The sequence below is a fragment of the Lontra canadensis genome, unplaced genomic scaffold (genome assembly GCF_010015895.1).
Source record: "Lontra canadensis isolate GAN:19392208 unplaced genomic scaffold, GSC_riverotter_1.0 scaffold63, whole genome shotgun sequence".
In the NCBI taxonomy this organism is placed as follows: domain Eukaryota; kingdom Metazoa; phylum Chordata; class Mammalia; order Carnivora; family Mustelidae; genus Lontra; species Lontra canadensis.
In genome coordinates this window covers 8,116,699-8,137,179 of record NW_022631057.1, presented here as the reverse complement: position 1 = coordinate 8,137,179, position 20,481 = coordinate 8,116,699, and the positions used below count along the sequence as shown (strand labels likewise).

General features: G+C 56.7%; 1 protein-coding gene across 1 annotated transcript; it reads left to right on the top strand.

The window, feature by feature from the left end:
• Positions 1 to 17,555, top strand: LAD1 (ladinin 1). The gene is made up of 10 exons (XM_032878241.1): positions 1 to 322; positions 10,189 to 10,326; positions 11,846 to 12,680; positions 13,196 to 13,300; positions 14,092 to 14,135; positions 15,518 to 15,590; positions 15,697 to 15,834; positions 16,170 to 16,256; positions 16,526 to 16,600; positions 16,926 to 17,555. The coding sequence occupies exons 1-10, from the start codon at positions 285 to 287 to the stop codon at positions 16,929 to 16,931; spliced, it is 1,539 nt and encodes a 512-aa protein (XP_032734132.1). The 5' UTR covers positions 1 to 284; the 3' UTR covers positions 16,932 to 17,555.
• The last annotated feature ends 2,926 nt before the right edge of the window (positions 17,556 to 20,481 follow it).

The window sequence follows — 20,481 nt, the reverse complement described above, 5'->3', positions numbered from 1 at the left end:
GCCCGGGAGTCCGTCGGTCCGTCCGGGGGCCTGCCCGACAGCTAGCCGGCGCTCGCGGGCTCGCCGTGGGGCCGGCCGGGGCGGAGATCAATGCGGCTGGGCGCGGGCCGCCCACAGCCCGAAGGCCGCTCGGGGCGGCGGGTGCGAGCGCGGCGGGCCGGGCGGGCTGAGATAAGCGGCCATGTGACCTTACCTGGGCCGGGCGGCGGGGGAGGGGCGCGCAGGTGAGGCGGCGGCCGCCCGGCCCTGCACGCGCACACGGCGGCCGCGGGCTCGGCGGCGGCATGGCTGGCGGCAGGAAGGACTGGTCCGCGCTGTCCAGGTGAGCGCCGCGGCCCGCCCGGCCGCCGCACCGGGCTCCTCTCTGCTGCCGCGGCGTCGGCCCCCTTCGGCTCCCGGAGCCGGGCTCCGAGCCTGGGTCCTGCTGCTCCTCAAGCCGGGACGCCGGGCGGGGGTGCGTGCGGGGCGGGGGGCAGCCGTGGGGGCCAAACTGGGGAACTCTTAGGTGACAGGGCCCGGGGCGGGAGGGGGCATTCTCGCTCCCCCACGGTTTCCTTTCCTCCCCTCCGGAACTGAGGCCACACACAGGGTGTTTGGGGGAGGCTGGTCCCCGGCCTGGAGAGCCCCCCACATGACCCCCCGTAGGGTGGCGGGGACATTTGAGGGGACTGGGGAGGTGTTCAAGAGTTACCACCAAGCCTCTCCCCGCTGCCACTTTCTCTGGTAGGGACTAGGAGAGCCGGCCTCTGGGGAGGTGTCCCTCAGCCCCTCTTGGGGCCGAGGGGTGGGGACAGCACTCTCTTTGGAGGGTCAGAAGAATGGGGATCAGTGAATAGAGACCACTGGGCAGCAGATCCTTTTCCCACTCATGAGGCTCAGATTCTGAGTGTGGCATTTTGGGGTGGTGTCTGGACTCGGTGACCTCAAGATAGTTGCTGTCCCCCTCTGTGCTTCAGTCCTTTTTTGTTTTTTGGTTTTTGTTGGCTGGTCTGTCAGAGGGTCAGGACACTGGGTATCTTATCCCTGTCCGCTGGACATCCTGTCAGGGTTGGATAAGACTGGGATGTTGGGGGTTGTCCTGGAGGCAGCACCTCTCACTGTGGCCGGTGACCCCTGGTGACTCCTCTTGTAGGTACCCTGCACCTCCCCTTGGAAGTGTTCACACCAGCGTCTTCGTCCCATCCCCCACCATCTCTGCCATCCGCACCCATCTTGCCCTTGAAGAAGAAACTGAGGCCCGCGTAGTGGCTCCGAGCTGGATTCTCTCTGCAAGGGGCAGACTAGCACCCTCCCCAGGCCTTCCCCATGAATGTGGCTTTCAGGCATTCTCTAGTGTTCTAGGACCTCCTTCCCCTCCCTCCAGAAGGGCTCTAGAGCTTCTCTAGTGTCTCAGGCTCATCTTTCCCAGGGCTGGGGGGTCCACCTCCTCAGACCCTCAGGACCTCCCATTGCTCCGAAGCACAGTTGCCTAATAACCCCCCATGTGGGGGTGGGGGCAAGGGCTCTAGAGAGGGGATAAGGTAAGCCCCGAGAATGGAAGGAACTCAGTGCCCTGGGAGAAGGAACCTAAGCTGCCCCAGAGGTTGGACACACCCCAGGGAAGGTCTGTGCTGAGGGTGGGGTTTGGGGGTCCAGACCTTGGACTCTGCACGTGGGTCAGTGTGCATGGGGGTTGATGTGGGAGCGTCTTTTCTCCTAGCTGTGGGCATATCTGTGCCTGCGGACATGTGCTTGCATGGGTGCGTGCAGGTGTACGTGTGGGCTAGCATGTTTCTGGCCCATGTGTGGAGACGTCTGTGTGGGTAGATGCTTATGTTGCTGAATTTGGGCTGTAGAAGTCTGAGTATGTTTGGTGTGAATGTTTATTGAAGACCTCAGTATAGTGTATTGGGTGAAAAATGCAAACCACACACTCCTTCGGCAGGAGCTCACTGGCTGGTGGGATGTGTGTGGTTTTGTGTCTGAGAGCGTGCCTGGATCCGTATAGGGTGTGTGTGGTGGGTGGGCGGCTGGAGCACGGGAGCTTTAAAAATGGGAGCAGGGTCTGGTCTTAGCTTGTCCACTGCTCAGATGGACATGGGGCTGCTGGGGTGGGGCTGCGTTCCCACGGGATGTCCAGGGTAAGTGCCAGGCACACCCTGGGGAACCAGTCCTGCCACTGGAGCCCCTGGCCTGCCCTCCCTGCAGGCCCCAGCCCTCGCAGAGCCCCGTGGGCAGACACAGCTGCTCCCAACAGTCCTTCTGAGGAGGCACCTGGAGCAGGGGGCCGCTCCCGCTCTGCTCCCCGGCTGAACAACAAGCCTCGGCGGGCAGGAGGGAAAGGGCTGTGAGTCACTGTCAACCGAGTCTCCCAGGCTGGGGAGGACTGTGATGAGGGTGTGACCGGTGTGGCTCCAGGCAGGGTCCAGGTGGGAGCGGAGGGCCAGCCTGCCACCCATCCTTGGTGTAGTATCGTAGACATACAGAGGCTCCAGCCCTGGGACGGGGGCGGTGGTGAGCAGGCTGGCAGGGTGCCTTGCTCAGTGGCCTTGTCCTTTCCTTGCTGGGCTGGCCGGGTGACGGATGAGGCTGGGCTGGGCCTGTCTGCAGGGGGTGAGGGGTGGGTCTGAGGGTGCCTGGGACTGAGCCACCAGTGGTTAATCATTTCCCCGCCTGGGCCTGGAGCAGCCCTCCCACCTCCCAGCTTGGCTCTCCGTCCTCCCCGGACACCTCTCCCTAGCCCATTAGGGCTGAAGGGGACTTTAGTGACTCTGCATGGTGACCCTTCCTTGTGCAGAAGGGCAGCCTGGGACCTGTTTTCCAGAGGGGTTGAAGACTGGGCCAAGGTCATACAACCTGTCAAGCTCCCGTCTGCTCTTTACTTCAAAGAGTTGCCAGTCCTGTTCCTTGAGGCCCAGGGTTCCACTGATGTTTCTGGGGCCGCCTTCCCACCCTTCCCCTACTTTAACCAGAGCAGCTGAGCCCTGATCTGTTTTTCAGAGCTTGGTTTGAGGTCTCCCGCAGGGAGGTTCTTCCTTAGATCTAACTTCTCTCTGTTCAGCCGCTGATAGCAGCGGCGTGAGTGCAGTACTGGGGAGGACAGTGGCCCAACATGGAGGCGAAGAGAGGGATGTTGTCCCCGGATGAAGGCCAGGAGGTAGAGGAAGGGATTGTTAGGAAGGAGGGAGTGGTGGGGTGGCTGCCTAAGGCTATGGCCTCAGCTGGGACTCCCAGGTGGTGGGACCCATGTTCCATTCTGGGCCCGGTTCTGGTCAGTGTGTTGGCCACAGGCTTCCCCAAACCTCTGCTCTCCCAGGCTGCACCGTGAGCTCTGGCTTGCGCTGGGCTGGGGAATCCCACGCGGTCAGAGGCCCTCCCAGGCTCCTCTGTGCCTTCCTCTGAACATACACTGACGGGCTGTGGCGAAAGTGGGGCCTCACTCTGGCTTAGGGGCAGCCCTCCTTGGACCTCTTTTCTGGCATCTGGTATTGTGGTTAAGGGTCTGGGCTTTTGAGAAGCTGACCTGGGATGGAATCTCACTTCTTGCTTTTGATTAGTTGTGCTATGCTGGGAAAGTTGTTCACCCCAGTGACCTTCCATTTCCTCATTAGTGAAATGGGGGTAACACCCCCTTACCTCACGGGGTTGTTGTGAGGTTTAATGTCCATGTTATTTATAAAGTACTTAGAACGGGGCCTAGCATTATAGTAAGCACTTAGGTGTTACTACTGTCACTTCTTGATTCCTTTCTTTATTGACTTATTATTATTTACCACATTCAACAAATATTTGTGTGCTACTGAATGTTAAGCACCGTTCTAACGTCCTTACTTATCATATATTTATTTATTTATTTTTAAGATTTTATTTATTTATTTAATGGATAGAGATCACAAGTAGGCAGAGAGGCAGGCAGAGAGAGAGAAGGAAGCAGGCTCCCTGCTATCATATATTTATTATTGGGGTTTCAACAGCTGCACCTGCTGAGGTCCCTCCTGGGGACTGACCCTTGCCCCCTGCTCCCAGTTCTGTCCATTTCCTCATCTTATAAGTCAGAGTTATTGGCAGTAACCTTTCTTCCCCCGCCCCCGGGTGTGGTGGTGGTCAAGGTGGTGGAGGTGAGTGACTCATGTTCTGCTAGGGGTTGAAGGCAGCCCCATGATTCTGGAAGAGCTGGGGAGTGAACTGTGGGGTCCTGGCATAAAGCTGGTGGGCCTGCAGGGACACCTGGGTCCCACCTCCTGAAGTTCCAGCCCTGAAGACGTCTTAGGGCTAGGGCTGGCCTGGGGAGTGAGTGGGGTGGGGGAGGTGAGTCATTTCCGAGGAGACCAGGCTCTGGCAGATCACTCTCCATATATGGCCGCCCTGGAGATAAACAAATAAGCTGCTTCCCCCCAGGGCTGAGAGGAGTGTGTGTGGGAACGGGGTTGCTCAGGACCGAGGAATCCTGGAGGCTCCAGCCCAGCTGGGTGTGGCCAGGAGAGAGGAGCTTCCGGCTTTGTGGGGGCCCTTTCCCCAGTGGATGGATCCCTCAACTCTGGAGGGCAAGAGCTGGCCCCGAACTGGACATTGGGGGCAAGAGTAAGTCCAGAGAAGGAGAGCTGAAAACACGGCCTCAGATGGAAACCAGTAGAAGCCGGTGTTTATTTCCAGGTGTGATGGAGAAGGGCTCCGGTCAGAGCTCCATTAGCTTTGACCACAGAAGTAATTAATTAATTCAAAGATTTTATTTATTTATTTATTTATTTTAAAAAAGATTTTGTTTATTTATTTATTTGACAGACAGAGATCACAAGTAGGCAGAGAGGCTGGCAGAGAGAGGAGGAAGCAGGCTCCCTGCTAAGCAGAGAGCCCGATGTGGGGCTCGATCCCAGGACCCTGGGATCATGACCTGAGCCGAAGGCAGAGGCTTTAACCCACTGAGCCACACAGGCGCCCCAAGATTTTATTTATTTATTAGAAGAAGAGAGAGCACAAGCAGGGGGAGTGGCAGAGGCAGAGGGAGATGCAGACTCCCCACTAAGCAAGGAGCCCAAGGTTGGGCTCAATCCCGGGAACCTGGGATCACGACCCGAGCCAAAGGCAGAGGCTTAACCGACTGAGTCACCCAGGCGTCCCTGACCACAGAGTTTAAACATGATTCTCATGGGCCTTCACATGAGCCCTGTGAGCTCTGTGTATTTGAAGATGGGTCATTGATTCACTCCCTCATTCACCCACATGAACTGATGATCTCTCATGAGCCAGCATAGCTGAGGAGGGGGCACACATCAGAGCCTGGCTCGAAACAGATGGGCACATTGTCTCTGGGGGAGCTCAGGATTTGTCCCCCCTTCATGCTTGTCCTCGTCAAGACAGAGGTTTCGCGATTCCAGGAGGAGGAGAGCCCTCACGTCTGAAAGTTGACAGTCACACTGGTTCCTTCCACAGTCGCTGGCACTTGCATGCGAGGTGCCATAGTGGATGCTGGGGATGAGAGACGCCCTCTCCTGTGGTCTCTCTCCCTGTAGGACCACATCTTCACACTTCATTTTCAGATGTCTCACATCCTCTCCACTCTCCTTCATCTGCCCGTCTTTATTTTTTATTTCTTTATTTTTTTAAGATTTTATTTATTTATTTAATGGATAGAGATCACAAGTAGGCAGAGAGGCAGGCAGAGAGAGAGGAAGGGAAGCAGGCTCCCCACTGAGCAGAGAGCCTGATGTGGGGCTCGATCCCAGGACCCTGGGATCATGACCTGAGCCTAAGGCAGAGGCTTAACCCACTGAGCCATCCAGGTGCCCCCATTTGCCCGTCTTTAAAAAGAAAACAAAACTTGATGTAATTTATATACAATAGACACACATCGTGTCTATTGTATATAAATTATACCTCAATTAAAAAACCATTCCTTGAGTCCACATTGCACTGTAGCTACTGTCCCGTTTCATTTGCTTTTCTTCCTCCAAAGACCTGTTGGTCCTCACCGGTTCCTCCTTCCATCATTCTCCCTTTGCTAGTCCAGCCTGGCTCTGGCCCCAGCCCTCGAGCTGCTCTCCTGGGGACCAGCACCTCTGTGCTCACTACTCTGTGCTGGTCTCTCCCCGACCCCCCTCGCCCAAGTGGTCTTGGACAGGACCTCATTCCTCCCTCCAGGTTCACACTCTGCCCTGGCTTTCCTCCGGTCTCCCTGGCTCAGGGCCTTGGTCTCCTTTGCACCTATATCCTCTCTCACCCTGAACAGCCAGAAAGGGAACTTTTCCTCCCCCCACCCCCACTGGCAGCTGACATTTCCCCAAACTGCCTCCCTCCCCACCATCTTTCCCATTTCACTAACAGCACCAGGAATTGCTCAGGCCAAAAATCTAGGAGTTTTCCTTCTTTCTTAGTCTCTACCTTCATCCACATCCAGCCCATCTGCAAGTCCCCTTGGCTCTATCTTCAAGATGTGTCCCCAGTCCATCCCTCTTTCCTTCTCTGTGTCACCACCACAGTTCAGGCCAGCAAAGCTCTCACCTGGGCCATGACAGGAGCCTCCTAACAGGGACCCCTGTATCCTCTCTCCCCCTGCCACCCTCAATTCTTCTTCCATCAGTGGCCGGAGAGATTAAATAATAATAGTAATAAATTCTATCATGTCACTCCTCCATGTAAAGCTACCCAGTGGCTCTCTGGCACACTTGAATAAAACCCAGATCCTTTCCCTGGTCCATGAGGCCCTTTCCTCTGGCCTCTCCTCGCTGTCTAAGCTCTCTATGGGCCTCACTGGGGCTCTGGCTCCTCTTTGCCCTGAACACTCAGCTGTCACACCCAGTGCTTTACACGTGCTGTGCCCTCCTCCCGGGACACCCGGCCACCAGATCCAGCTCCTCAGAGCTCTCAGAGAGGCCTCCTCTCCCTGTCACCTTCTCTCACATTACCCCTTACCTGGTTCTGTTGTCCTCGTGTCACTTCCTGACATTGTTTGGTTCAGGCACTCATTTCCTGGCTCACTGACCACACCCCCTGACCCCTGTGCTCCTGGGGATGGAGGTGGGGGGAAGAGCCTGCCGGCCTCCTCTGCTGCGCCCCCATCCCTGGGACTATGTCTGGCATGTAGTCGGTGCTCAAAAAAATATTTGTTCAGTGAATGTTGGATCAACATGATGTTGGGCTTAGAAAAACAGATTGGAGCCATTGTGTGGTGTATCCTCTACATTTACAGAAGGAAAACTTTGAAGAGGAAAGCCAGGGATGTCCACAAGGGCGGTGGAGTAGGCTGCCTTATGAGAGGTTGCCTGGAGAACCTTTCCTTGGAGGCTCCAGAGATGCATTTCATATGCACTTCTGTTTGTGGAATCCATGGGTTTGCATGATTATTTTTTTTCAGAAACATGTCTGTTCCTTAACTTGAGGCTTGGTTGCAGGTGATACCCAGCAGGAGGGGGAGAGGCGCAGGAGGACTGGGGCTGGGCCACAGGACAGGCTGGGAGAGCAGGTTTGACACCTGACGGTGGCAGAGGGAAGGCCTTAAACAGCAACTCTGGGAGGGAAGAGGCCTTTTCCAGACACTGCATTTCTGTAGGGCTCCAGGTAGTCCTGGGAGAGTCCCAGGAAAGCTCCGGAGAGGGCTTGCTCTGCTGCCTCTCCCGTTGTGCTATTCCCAGCCCAGACTTTGTCCTGGGGTGCTGTGTGAAGCACATCCTCCTGCCCAACAAACCTCTCACCTCTGTCCTCAGGCTTGGCCAGGCCCTCCCTCCCGCCCGGCCTGCCAGGTCCTCCCCAGCCCCCTGTCACCTCCATTGAAATCCTGTTCACCCACCAGGATCCAACCCAGGGTCAGTCTTGTCTGTGAGACTTTCTGGATAATTTTGGTTCATAGTAATCATTCCCTCTCCTGCAGAGTAATGTCTGTGCTTTGGTTGAGGGACTTATTGGGGGACATGCTTTTGTTTCTTGGTAGATAGAGGTATCTTTAGGGCAGGGACTCTGCCTTGTTCTGTGAACCAGCCCCCCGCCCCGCCCCCGTTCCTGACTTGCTGGTCCATTGCCATTGCTCAGCAATGATGTATTTGGTCTTTGGTTGGGATGGAAGGATGGGTGGATGGAAGGTGGGGTGGGCTGGCAGTGAGGTGGGTGGGAGGATGGCAGGACAGATAGCTTAAGGTGATTGGTGGGGAGCGCCTGGGAGGCTCAGTTGGTTGAACGTCTGACTCTTGGTTTCAGCTCAGGTCACGATCTCAGGGTCCTGGGATTGAGCCCCGAGTTGGGCTCCCTGCTCAGAATAGAGTCCGCTTGGCCCTTTCCCTCCCGCTTTGTCCTTCCCCCTCCTTGCTTGCTTGCAGTCTCTCTCAAATAAGTAAATCTTTAAAAAAATTAAAAAAAAAAAGATGATTAGACAGGGAAATGAGGGGTGACTGAGTTGACGGGTGTTTGGATAGATAGGTGGCTGGGTGGATAGGTAGCGAGTGAGGAAGGAGATGGGCAAGGGGGTGACTGGTTGTGAGAGTCCCTGACTGGTCCTGTGAATGCAGAGTGACAGTGGGGAGGGGGGACAGGAGCCCAAAGTAGAGTGTACAGAGTCCCCCTGCTCCCTGACAAGTGAAAGCTGGTTCTAGGACGTGAGAGAGACTCAAAGAGCTCCTGAGAAGGGAGGCCGATACTGGAATCTTTTCTGGGTGTAACTGGTCTTGTTTGTGGGGCTTCCCCTCTGCACAGCTGAGAAACCATGGGCTGCTGGGAAACTCAGGTTTTTCTGTGCTTGTCCATTGGTGGATGTTATCTAAGAATCCAAAAAGAAAAAGGAACTTGTCAAGCGTATCCATCTCCTTCAGACAGAACCATGCCCATCCTCTCATGTTCGTAGCCACCCCCAGAGAGGGAGGCCCTGCATTCCCACTCTGGATTCTAGAGTCAGGTCTAACCCAGTGGTTGTCATCAGCAGTGGTTTTGATGCCTACCACCCCACCTCCCTCCTCCGAGGGACATGGCAAAAATGAGGAGACATTTTTGGTTGTCACAGCTTGGGCGGGCTCATGCTGAGACATCGAGTGGGTAGAGGTCAGGGTGCTGTTCAACCCCTATAATCCAGCACAGCCCCCGCACACGGAGTTACCTGGCTGAGATGTTAGTGATGCGCGGGATGAGAAACCCTGGTCCATGGGGCGCCTGGGTGGCTCAGTGGGTTAAAGCCTCTGCCTTCGGCTCAGGTCATGATCCCAGGGTTCTGGGATTGAGCCCCGCATCGGGCTCTCTGCTCCACAGGGAGCCTGCTTCCTCCTCTCTCTCTCTGCCTGCCTCTCTGCCTACTTGTGATCTCTGTCTGTCAAATAAATAAATAAAATATTAAAAAACAGAACAAAACAAAACAAAAAACCCTGGTCCAATCCAAATCCTTTCGGTACCTTTAGCTGAAATTTAATACACATGTAATGTGAACCACAGATGCGAACCACATTTAAAATAGTCCATTTTTTTTAAAAGATTTTATTTATTTATTTATTTGACAGACAGAGATTACAAGTAGGCAGAGAGGCAGGCAGAGAGAGAGGGGGGAAGCAGGCTCCCCGCTAAGCAGGGAGTCCGATGTGGGGCTCGATCCCAGGACCCTGGGATCATGACCTGAGCCGAAGGCAGAGAGGCCCAACCCACTGAGACACCCAGGTGCCCCTAAAATTGTTCATTTAAAAAAAAAAAGATTTTATTTATTTGCAAGAAGGAAAGAAGGAAAGCACAAATGGGAGCGTCAGAGGCAGAAGGAGAAGCAGGGTCCCCACTAAGCAGGGAGCCTGATGTGGGTCACCTGTCCCAGGACCGTGGGATCGTGACCTGAGCCGAAGGCAGACATGTAACCGACCCAGCCACCCAGGTGCATCTAAAATTGTCAGTTTGTCTATAGACGACATATTAAGAAAGTAAAAAGAAACAGGTGATCAGTTTTAATAACATATCTCGTTTCCCCAGTATATCCCAAACATTATCATTTTAATGTGTGATCAATATGCAGGATTATAAACGAGATATTTTAGAGTCTGTTCTTTGTATCAGGTCTTGGGGATGCTCGTGTCTCTTATAGCACATGCCGGTTCCAGTGCCCCACAGCCCCCACACACAGCCAGGCTGAGTGGGTGTTTGCTGTCTTCCCCCAGTGCCACAGGGGTCTGGCTCAGAACTGGGGATCTGTGGGTCTAGTGGTCCAGGGGTCTGGCCTGGGCCGCACTGATTGTCCCCCCCCTCCCTGCCCCGCAGCCTGGCCAGGCAGTGGACCCTCGAGGATGAGGAGGAGCAGGAGCGCGAGCGCCGGCGGCGACACCGGAACCTGAGCTCCACCACGGACGACGAGGCTCCCAAGCCCGCCCAGAATGGAGACACACCGGCTGCCCGGAGGTGCTCGGGTTGGGGAGGGGGGTGGTGCGAGGCGCCGGTTCCCTGTCCCAGGGGACCAGAATGGATGTAGCTGCCCCCAACAGACCACGTATGGCAGGTTTGGCCTGCCTGGTGAATGTGACCTAGGGTCTGAAGATAAGCTCTCGGGTCCTCTCCCTCTCCAGACGGTGCTCCGTGCACCAGGCTCCAGCCTCCTTGGAAGCAGAACCCCTTCTGTGGGTTCATACTGTCCCTGATGCTTTGCTGGACAGAATCAATTCTTCCAGTGTCTCTGAGCCAGAGGCCTCATTAACCGACTTTACAGCTGCAGAAACGCCACAAAGACATGTTAGATACACAGGCCACTTGCTGAGATGGCTTACCTAGGGAGTGGCGGGGTCAACTTTTCCTCTGGCTCTCTCAGGCTCTATGGCTTAACCCTTTCCACCACCCACGCTTTCTCCCTGTCCCTCTGACCCTCCATGATTGGCTCCTGAGGGGAGGGACATGGGGGCGACTCTCGCCATCTGGATTGTAGGACTGTGGGGGACAGCAGGTTCCCCGTGTGCCGAGGTGGTGGTGAGCACTCACAGGGAAGGAGTCTCATTCCGCCCAACAAGCCTGGCTTGCACACTGGGAAGCTGAGGCCCAGTGAATTGACTTTGCCCCAGACCACAGGGAGGGCAGGAAGGTGAGGGAGGAAAAGGATCTCCATTGGCTGGAGGCCAAGGGCTGGATATCTTTTGGACGGTCTCCTCATATTGCTTTTGTTTCCTTGGGTCCCCAAGGGAAGGGACAACTGGGTCGCGCCCGGGCTGCGCCTGAGCCATGGCCGTCACGTGACTACCAGGAGTGCAGGATGGCCTGCCCGAAGCTCCGGGTTCTACTCCCCAGTTCCACCGCTCATTATCTGGGTGACCTTTGACCAGTCTGTGGTCTTATCTGAGCCCTAAGGGTGGAAGACTGTTTGTATTCCCTTTGAACTCCAAGACCCAGCGTGGGGCCTCACACCTATAAAGAAGTTGTTCTGTGTTTGTTGATTGAGTCTGAATACAGAATAGTTGGACCCTATAGAGGTTTATCAACTGTTTTTTTTTTTTTTTAAGATTTTATTTATTTATTTGACAGACAGAGATCACAAGTAGGCAGAGAAGCAGGCAGAGAGAGAGAGGAGGAAGCAGGCTCTCTGCTAAGCAGAGAGCCCGATGCGGGGCTCGATCCCAGGACTCTGGGATCATGACCTGAGCCGAAGGCAGAGGCTTTAACCCACTGAGCCACCCAGGCACCCCTATCAGCTGTTTTTGAAAGCATGGTGTGCTTTGTTCAGATGACTTCCTGGAAACCCCATATGTAAAGCAGGTGAAAGTCATCCTTACTTAAGGAATAGTTGGGGGGTAGGGGAGGCCAGGGCTCTCTTTGCTCGCCCGCTCTCTGGCAGCCCTGGAAGCTTCTCCATTGGGTCAGGTCACCCCAGGGTCTCTCCCACCTCTGATACCCTCTGATTCTTACCTCCCACCATATCTCCCATCTTCTGGCCTAGACTGCCAAGCGTGGAGGAAGCAGAGGTGCCCAAGCCACGAACCTCGGCCTCCAAAGATGAGGATGAGGACATCCAGGCCCTCCTCAGGACCCGGCAGGAGCGGAGGCAGAGGCAGCAGGTGGTGGAGGCTGCGCGGGCCCCCAGCCCGCCGGAGACAGAGGAGGGAAGGGATGGCTCTGGCCCAGGGCAGGCCAAGCAGCAGCCTCTCATGCCCAAGAAGGAGGTGGAGCCGCTGCCTCCGCGGAGGCTGAGCCGGGAGCGGCGCGGCCCCTGGGCCAGGGAGGAAGAGAGCTCGGCAGCCCAAGAGTCCGAAGGTGGGAAGAAGGAGGCCTCAGAGAAGCCTGCGGTCTCAGAGAAGCACCCCGCTCCAGGGAAGACATTAGTACTTGGAAAGAGACTGGTCTCAGAGGAAACCTCCATCTCAGGGAAGGCCGTGGGCCCTGAGAAAACATCTGTGTCAGAGAAAAGAGCCGTCTCAGAGAAGAAGTCAATTCTAGAAAAAACAAGTGTGTCGGAGAAGCCGCCAGCCCCTGGGAAGACATCAGACTCAGAAAGGAGAACAGTTTCTGAGAAAGCATCGCTCTTCGAGAAGTCTCTGGTGTCAGAGAAGACCCTGACCACCAAGACAAAGCTGGCCCCAGAGAGGGCGGCCGCCCCACGGCAGCCTCAGGCAGTGGAGCAGCCAGCCTCTGGGGGAAGCCAGCACACCTCCACCACAGGGCAGAGTGGAAAGGCCCTTCCCGAGAAGACCCCCCCATCCTCGGCCAAGCTGAGGGAGCAGGGGGCGCCGGACCCTCCGGCTGTGACTTCCCGCCTCCCGCCCATCACGTTGCAGGTTGGCAGTGCCCCTGCCCCTCCCAGCCCTGCACGTGCCCCTCTCGTCCTGCCCCAGGTGGTCTCTGGCTCCCTTGCTGTTTCCTGTCCTCTCAAGAGGCCATGAGGCCATGAGGCCGGCTTGGGCCATTTCCTTTATCCCTGCCTGCTTCTGGTCCCTGTCAGAGTAGACACTAACACAGGGCAGGTGGCTGGCAGCTGAAAAGGGCATCAGCTGTGTGATAGGGACCACCTGCCACCCTGCACCCCGTCCTCATCAAGGGCCTGGATTTCAGGACCCCCGCAGCCTTTCGGGAAGCCTCAGGTCCTTCCAGAAGTTCTGCTGGAAAGCTCTGTCTGGTGGCCTAGCTCCACAGAACTGTATTCACCAGCCCCACAGCAGAGGCGGAGGGGCGGGAGGCAGCTTCCTCCTGTAGCTCCTGGGCTGGGCCGGGCCACACAGGGTTCCCATGGCGGCTTGGGCTTTGGGCTACCCAGACCTCCTGTGTGACACTCCCCCCGCCCCACTCCATCCAGGTTAAAATCCCCAGCAATGAGGAAGAGCTGGACACACTCTCACCCACCCAGGCCACCTACAGCAGCTCCCTCCAACGCTCCAGCCCCAGGACCATCTCCTTTCGGGTGAGAGCCCAGGACGCCTTTGTTTCCAGTCCACTGGAGGGCAAGCCAGGGAAATCAGCATTTATTATCCAGGCCTTAGGTTAGATACCTAGTGGATCCTTTGGATAGAGGGGGTTTTGGATTCTCATGGATGGCCAAGAGCCGATGACTTGGATTAACTGAAGGAGAGCAGGTTCATGACCCAGAGGGCAGGTGTGGATGAGACTGAGCAGCCCCACCTAGTGGGCAAGGCCAGAGCTGCAGTAAGAGGGCACCAGGTGGGTTCAGTGGCAGGGGCCCCCAAGCCCACCTTCATCAGCTCCTGATCTCACCCAGGAGGCTGGCGTAGGGTAGGGGCTGAGAACAGTCCGGCTCTCCTAGAGCTCCCTGCTCTGCCTGTGGTCCCGTACTACAAGTTGTACAAACTGGAGACTCTGATCTCACCTTCTGGTATTTACTCTCGGTTCTTTGGTTCACCGGGTGCCCCAATGTGTGCCAGGCCCTGGGGAGGAAGCTGGAGGCCTGGTGTTGATCAGGGCTGGTCCCCGCCTGGCAGGGCTCATGGGCACTGGGGAGGCAGGTGGGAAAACAGATGGTTGAGGTGGTGGTGGGGTGGGGCACAGGAAGGGCTTCTGACCCAGTCTGGTGGGTGGGGGCAGGTGTCTCCCAGATAAGAGGAAGGCCTTTAATGGAGGTTTAGTTGGGGGTTGGAGGAGAAGGAGGAAGTATTTAGAGAGCTGAGCCCATCCCTTCTGGAGGGCCCTGGCCTCCTTGGGATTCTCACTCATCAGAGCCTTTCCTTTTTCTTTCAGATGAGCCCCAGGAAAGACAACTCAGAAACAACCTTAACCCGAAGGTCAGGGGCCTGGTGGCTCTTGCTTTGTCTGATCTGGTCACATTCAGCCTGTGTGTGCTGAGGGTTTGCCGCCTGTCTTCCCAGGCAGGGGCCACGGGGTATCTGAGGGGAAGGTGCCGTCCGCGGCCAGGGCTCCAGATCCTGCAAGGAGCTTAGACTGATACAAGTGACGGAGGCCCAAGGAGATGGAATGGGGAGGGAAGGGATCAGGGAGAGCTTCTTGGAGGAGGCAGGCTGGGTGGGGCTCTAAAGGTAGAGGAAGTTGGGGTGGCGAGGGGGAGGAGAGCCTCGGAGGAGGGGGACTATGAAGAGTGCAGGGAAGGGGAAGCCCCTGCTTTAGCGGGCCTGATGTTGGGGGAGGGGGTAGCTGGGAATCCACATGTTCCCTGAGCATCCCTGTGCCCCATAATTTTGATACAAGTCGCTTAAGGACTGTGTTTGGAAGAAAAGAAACGGAAACAGGGTCTGAGAAGCAGTTGTCCTTATGTATTAGGAATTACACGCACTTGTGCTATGTCCTTCTGCCCGTATGCATTTGTGGAGGCCGGCTGTCCCGGGCGAGGCCTGGGGTGGTGGTGGCAGCAAGGGGGTCCACAGACAAATGAGACACGGCAGCTCACATCGGACCAGTAAACATGCAGGAGCCCCCAGCAGGGTGGTGTAGGGACAGGAACGTGTTCCCAGAGTGGCTGCAGCAGCCCAGCCTGCGGGAGGCAGAGGACACGTCCCAGAGCAGTTGACTTCCAAGCGGGACTCGAAACAGAGGGCCTGACACAAGTAAAGGCCCAGAGGGGAAAAGACTGAGGTATCTATCTGGTCACTTGGCACAGATGCCCGTGGAGAAAGGGGTTAGAGCGGGGCGGGGGTGGGGAAAAGCTGATGTCAGAAGGGGAGGCAGGGACCAGACCATGAGAGCCATGTATGCTGTGCCAGGGAGTTTGGTCCCTGCCCTGTGGCCCAAGAGGTTGGAGCTGGAAGGACAGGGTGGGCTTTGTTTGAGGTGGGTGGGATGGTCTGGTGGCAGGAGGGGGAGAGCTTGGGGCGGCAGGCGGAGGGAGTGGGGGAAGGTGGTCGCAGTGGTGGGGGAGGTGGGGAGGGAGATCCAGGAGACGTGTGTGAGGTGGATGTGACAGGATGGGGGAGGAATGGCCAATACTCCTGATCCTGGGGGCGTCCTGCTGAGTGGGCTGTTTTTAGGGAGGTGAGGAAAGTCCTTGGACTTTTCTAGTAGATTTCCGCCTCAGCCAAGTCACTGGAGTCTCATTCAGTGAGGGAGGCCGTCTTCCCTTTGTCCAGAGGGTGGGTGGGCACTGCTCAGGCTCCGGGCAGGCTGAGGAAAGAAGTGTCACTGGTCTGATCTGTCCTGCCCTCCCATCCCGCAGTGCCAGCATGAGGCTCCCGGCTGGCACAGTCAAGTTAGGGGAGAAGCTGGAGCGATACCACACAGCGATCCAGGTGGGCAGGGCTCTTGCGGAGGGACCTCGGGACCTGACCGGCCTGTTGGGTGGGGGTCTGGGCGCCTCACCTTCAAGGGTCAGCCGTCTGTATTCTCTGTTTCCAGAGATCGGAATCAGTCAAGTGTCCCGGCTCGTCCCGCACTGAGTTCTTTGTGGCTCCCGTGGGCGTAGCCAGCAAGCGCCACCTCTTTGAGAAGGAGCTGGTAGGCCAGAGCCGAGCAGAACCAGCCTCCAGTCGGAAGGTGAGGGGCTCGGGCCCAGCCAGGTGTCTTTATGCTGATTAGGCTTGAGGCCTCCGGATGCAGAACCAGATCCTGGCCATACTAGAAAGCTCCATGTTTTCATGTGTGTTTTGGCAGAACCCGCTGTTGACTCGAGTTGTCATTCAGGAGCCCGTCTCCTTAGCGGCGCACAGCAGTCCCTGCGGTGGCAGCGGGTGGGGGCCTTCCCGCGTATATGTGGCCCTGCTGAGTGGATATGGGAGCGAGGCAGAACGGTGTCCTTGGGCCAGGGTGTCAGAAAACGCCCTGCTGTTGCTGTCGGCCGCAGGCCCTGAGATGCAGGCCTTTCTTTTCAGGAAAACTTGAGGCTCTCAGGGGTTGTGACATCCAGGCTCAACCTGTGGATCAGCAGGACCCAAGAGTCTGGAGATCAGGACCCGCAGGTACATTGTCCCTCCCTGAGATCTTGGGCTGTGGGCCTTTTGTGTTAGAATTACCTGGGTCAGAGAAGGGACAGCCCTGAGGGAAATGGAGACGTTCCAAGAAGGGAGACCATGTGAAGTGGGGAGGGCTAAGCCTGTCACCAGGAGGCAGGAGAGAGGAGGAGTGGGTCTGGGGTCTTCCCACTCAGGAAGGGGAGGGGCCCGCGGATCCTAACCCCCTCTGTAGTCAGCCTTATTTCACCCTCTCCCCCCATGATGTCCCCAACCAGGATCCACGGAAAGAGTCGGTGGACACCAAGAGGACCCAGTGGGGAAAGAAAGGAGACTCCTCCCTGGATGTCGAGGTGAGGGGCAGAGAGGGCCTGGCCCTGGGGAGACCCTGCCCCCCACTGCCACCCCTCCAACTGCATAGTCCTGGTACCCAGAACGTCCCAAGTTCTGCTGTCAGGCTGGTTTGACCTAACCTCAAGATTACTGGTTGAACCCCTGAGCTGGCTTCTCTTTCCTGCAGCTCTGCAAAGCCCCAGCCCCCTTCAACAAGCAGGTTTGGGACTTCTGACCAGTGTGGGTATGGGCCTTGGGCCAGGGGATGCCTTCCTGTCCAGAGACCCCCTTTCCCCCCAGCCCTAGGAGCCTCCTCGCCTTTTCTGACAGACCTCTGCCCCACAGGTGTGATGAGCCGGGCCAGGACACACCCGCAAGTCTGCATCTCGGCGGCCCTCCCTCAGGCCAGGCCCTGCTGCCAGCAGCACCCCTGCTCCCTCTCTGCCTCTGGACCTGGGGCCAGAAGTGTTGGGGAGACTCAAGCCAACTCCTTCCCAGTCTAGCTTCTGGGGGTGGGTGTGCCCCGCCCCCTTCTCGTCCCATGGCAGGCACAGCGGGTCCTGGGACCCAGTGTCAGCACCCTGTGGCCTCCATGTCCTGTCCGGAGGTGGCTTCCAGGCCCTGCTCCCTTGCAGGGGCAGGGCGGTGCTGTCTCCCGGGACCTCTGCGATCTGCTTCTAGCAGGTGCCTCCACATGCCTATGATGTTTCTCCCTCACTGAGGCCTGGAGCTGAGCACCTCAGTCCCTGGGGCCTGCCTCCAGCTTGCTGAGACTGTCCAGGAGCTGCCCTGTGTCTTCCGTGTGCCCCGTCTCCCCGCTTTGTCTGCCTCTCACTTCCTTGGCCTGCTCCTCCGGCCAGGACCTCGGTGCCATTTTGTGCACCCCTTCACCCCCTCTCTGGAAAAGCTGTTCTCAGGAAAGAGCTGATAAACTCCTTCACTCTCAGGTGTGACCATTAAGACCTTAAAAATGGATTCCTACCTGGAGGATTTACTTTCCAGTGGGTTCGTCTACAGGATGTGAGGGGGACTGTTGTGACTGGATTGTGTGTGTGGGGGGTCACTTGTCATTCTCCCTGCAGCCCCCTCTTGTCCTCACACTGAGGTGGGCTGACACCCTATCCAGCATAGTGACTTGGTGGGGGGCTGGGGGGGGCAGAACTGCCACGTACAGTGCCACGCTAGCCACCACGCTTCCCCAGCAGGGTCTCCCAAAAGCCCGTCCTCCCCTCCCCCTATGTTGTGGCCCCTTTGAGCTTGGGAAATGATGAACTTTCTGAGAATTTAGGACAGACCAAGCTCAGTCAGTGTGGTGCCCTGTCAACCCCCTTAATGCTGTAATTTAAAAAAATGTATGTATGTATGTGTGTGTACACATATGTATATATACACTATGTATATATATTACAGATATTTATGTAGTCTCTACTATACAGATATCTACACATATGTACTCCGTACTACACATACACATCTCTATATATCTACATTTTTTCCCCACTTGAACTTGATTAGAATTCTACCTAATTGCTCGGGTTTTACGCAGAACCAGCTGGGGAGCAGGGAAGAAGTGCAGAACCCTGCCCTCTTCCTCTTTGTCCCCTGTCCCCAGGCCATACCTGGAAAACCCCAGGGTTTCTCAGAACACCGCCCTTCAGGGTGTCACCAGGCCTTAGTTCCCCAAGCTTGTGGGTGCCAACATAGCCAGCCAGGGATTACCAGCCTTGTCCCAGCCTATGTGTGAGTGAGGGCTCCAGTCTTGGGTCCTTTGGTCCAGGTGACAGAAGACCCTCAGGGCCCCATCCCTACAGACCTCCCGGGAACCCCAGGCTGGCCCGTCTACAGCTGGTGGGTCTCTTGTGGCTGGTCCTGTGCCTGCACTGAGCTAGGGAGAGTGAGATTTGGGAGGCCCTGCCCTGTACCCCACTAATTCCCCCAAAGGCTGGAGCTCTTGCAAGAGCTCCACCTCCAGAATTTGAGGACAAAACCAGGGGCAGGGGGAGGGGTGTGATGAGCATTACCCAGAAACTCAAAGGACCTGCTGGGAGCTCAGGGTTCAAACAAGGACCTGGGATTTTGGGATGTGCATGTTCTAAACTTTGGCAAGTTACCTGGCAGGTGAATTTGTTCTGCTGGTAGAACTGTCCTCACATAGACCTTTCTTGGGAGAGGTTTCCAGAAACCCTCCTCCAGAATGGAGGCCTGTTGGGGGACTGAGGGGGGATGGCTTGGGCCTCGTGTCTGAGAGGTCCTGGTGGCTGCTTCCTCGGGGTGTTGAAACACTTCATGCCCGCACAGCATCGCCGGGGTGACCATCAAGGACAGGCTGCAGGGCAGAGTGTTGGGAGACATAACCCCATGACTCCCTGTCCTTTGCATTCATGCCGTCCCCCCCACCGCCCAACATCAAAGAGTACTTGACCTCATTCCTGGCAGGGGGACAGACACCCAACAAGGAGACCACTATGTGCCCAAGATGATTTCAGTGGGTGACAGGTGTGAGGACAAGAGTGCAGCACGCTGATTTCAGGGTGGCTAAGTGAGCAGGGGAGGACTCTTGGCGGGGGGTGACACTGAGCATCCTCTGGAAACACAGCAGGTCCCCCTACCCATATACGCACGGCTCTGCCTGGTCTGCTCTCCTGCCCTAGTGTCCTTGGGGCCCCACACAGGACGTGCTCTCCTGTGGGTCCTTGAAGCTGCGAGCAGTGTTCAGCTTATGCTGCTTCCAGTATAACTCCAGGTAAGCACCATCTCTTTGTTTCCTCTTCCCTTCTACCTTTAGCTTGAGGAGGGAGCTCTGTATCTGTTTGCAAGGACCGGACACCCACGACAGCCTGGGAGCAGCCCTGCTGTGTCAAGGTGTGGCTCCTGGAAAGTGGCCTTTCTCCCCCTCTGCCTGCCCCCAACTTCTCTGAATTAAATCCCTGCTTTAGAACACTTAGTAAAAGCCTCACATGGGTCATAAGTGCCAAGAACCTGCTGGATTTTTTTCCGGGGGACCTTTGGTGATTCAGGTGCCCAGGTACCTCTCCTAGGCATCTGTGTAAACAAATCACGTCCTCTTGGAAAGACGGTTGGGTTTACGAGGAACAGTAACCCACTGATAGTGGCTCAAGTGACAGGAAGGTCCAAGATAAGCAAGTCCTGAATTCCAGGAGATTCCAGGCAGGACACAAAGCAAGGCTGGGGTCCTGGTGGGCTAGAGAGGAGAGTGGGACCATCATGCTTTTCTTCCTTTTTTTTCCGGGGTAGCCTGCTTGTTCCCTGTTCCTCTGTCAATCTGCTCCCTCCACCTGCCCTTCTCTGGCTCTTCTCTGCTGGCCTGCAGTCCCGCTCCCCCAGGATGTTGACCAGCAGGCACGCGGCCTCAGCTCACCCTGTCGTAGAGCTGCTGGCGGCCTTGAGGGCCACGTGGCGGGAATAAGCCTGGAGGTGGGGAATCAGGCCATTGGGCTCCGAGGCCCTTGGGGACCACGGAGGGGACAGTGTCAGCGGAGTTGATGGGGCAAGAGCATGATAGCGGAGCCGGGTTGCCGCAAGCGGAAATCCCACATTCTCTAGAGAACGGTGGCGGCGGGGGTAACGGAATCGCTCCCAAGGCATCAGGACCGAAAAGAGAGTCCAGAACTGGGAGGCCTATGGTCAGGCGGAGGGGAGGAGGCTAGGAGAGGGGGAGACCGGCTTCCTTCACCCATGGAGAAACAGACAAGCGTGTGCATCACTGATGGGCAAGATCTGAAAGGGCCAGTGGGGTTTGGAGCTCAGGGGCACATGGGAAGAGGGGGCCTGGCCCAGAGGAGGGGTGTTGCTTCTCCAGAGGTAGGGGAGAGGCCTTGAAAACTCAGACGCATTGACGGGGAGAGTCAGCTCGGACTTGCTTTCCCCCTCCATTTCCATC

Coding starts and splice junctions, on each gene's coding strand:
- LAD1 (XM_032878241.1), top strand. CDS start 285: ATGGCTGGCGGCAGGAAGGACTGGTCCGCGCTGTCCAG. Junction 14,136..15,517: donor GAAACAACCTTAACCCGAAG/GTCAGGGGCCTG, acceptor CCCATCCCGCAG/TGCCAGCATGAGGCTCCCGG. Junction 16,257..16,525: donor CTGGAGATCAGGACCCGCAG/GTACATTGTCCC, acceptor GTCCCCAACCAG/GATCCACGGAAAGAGTCGGT.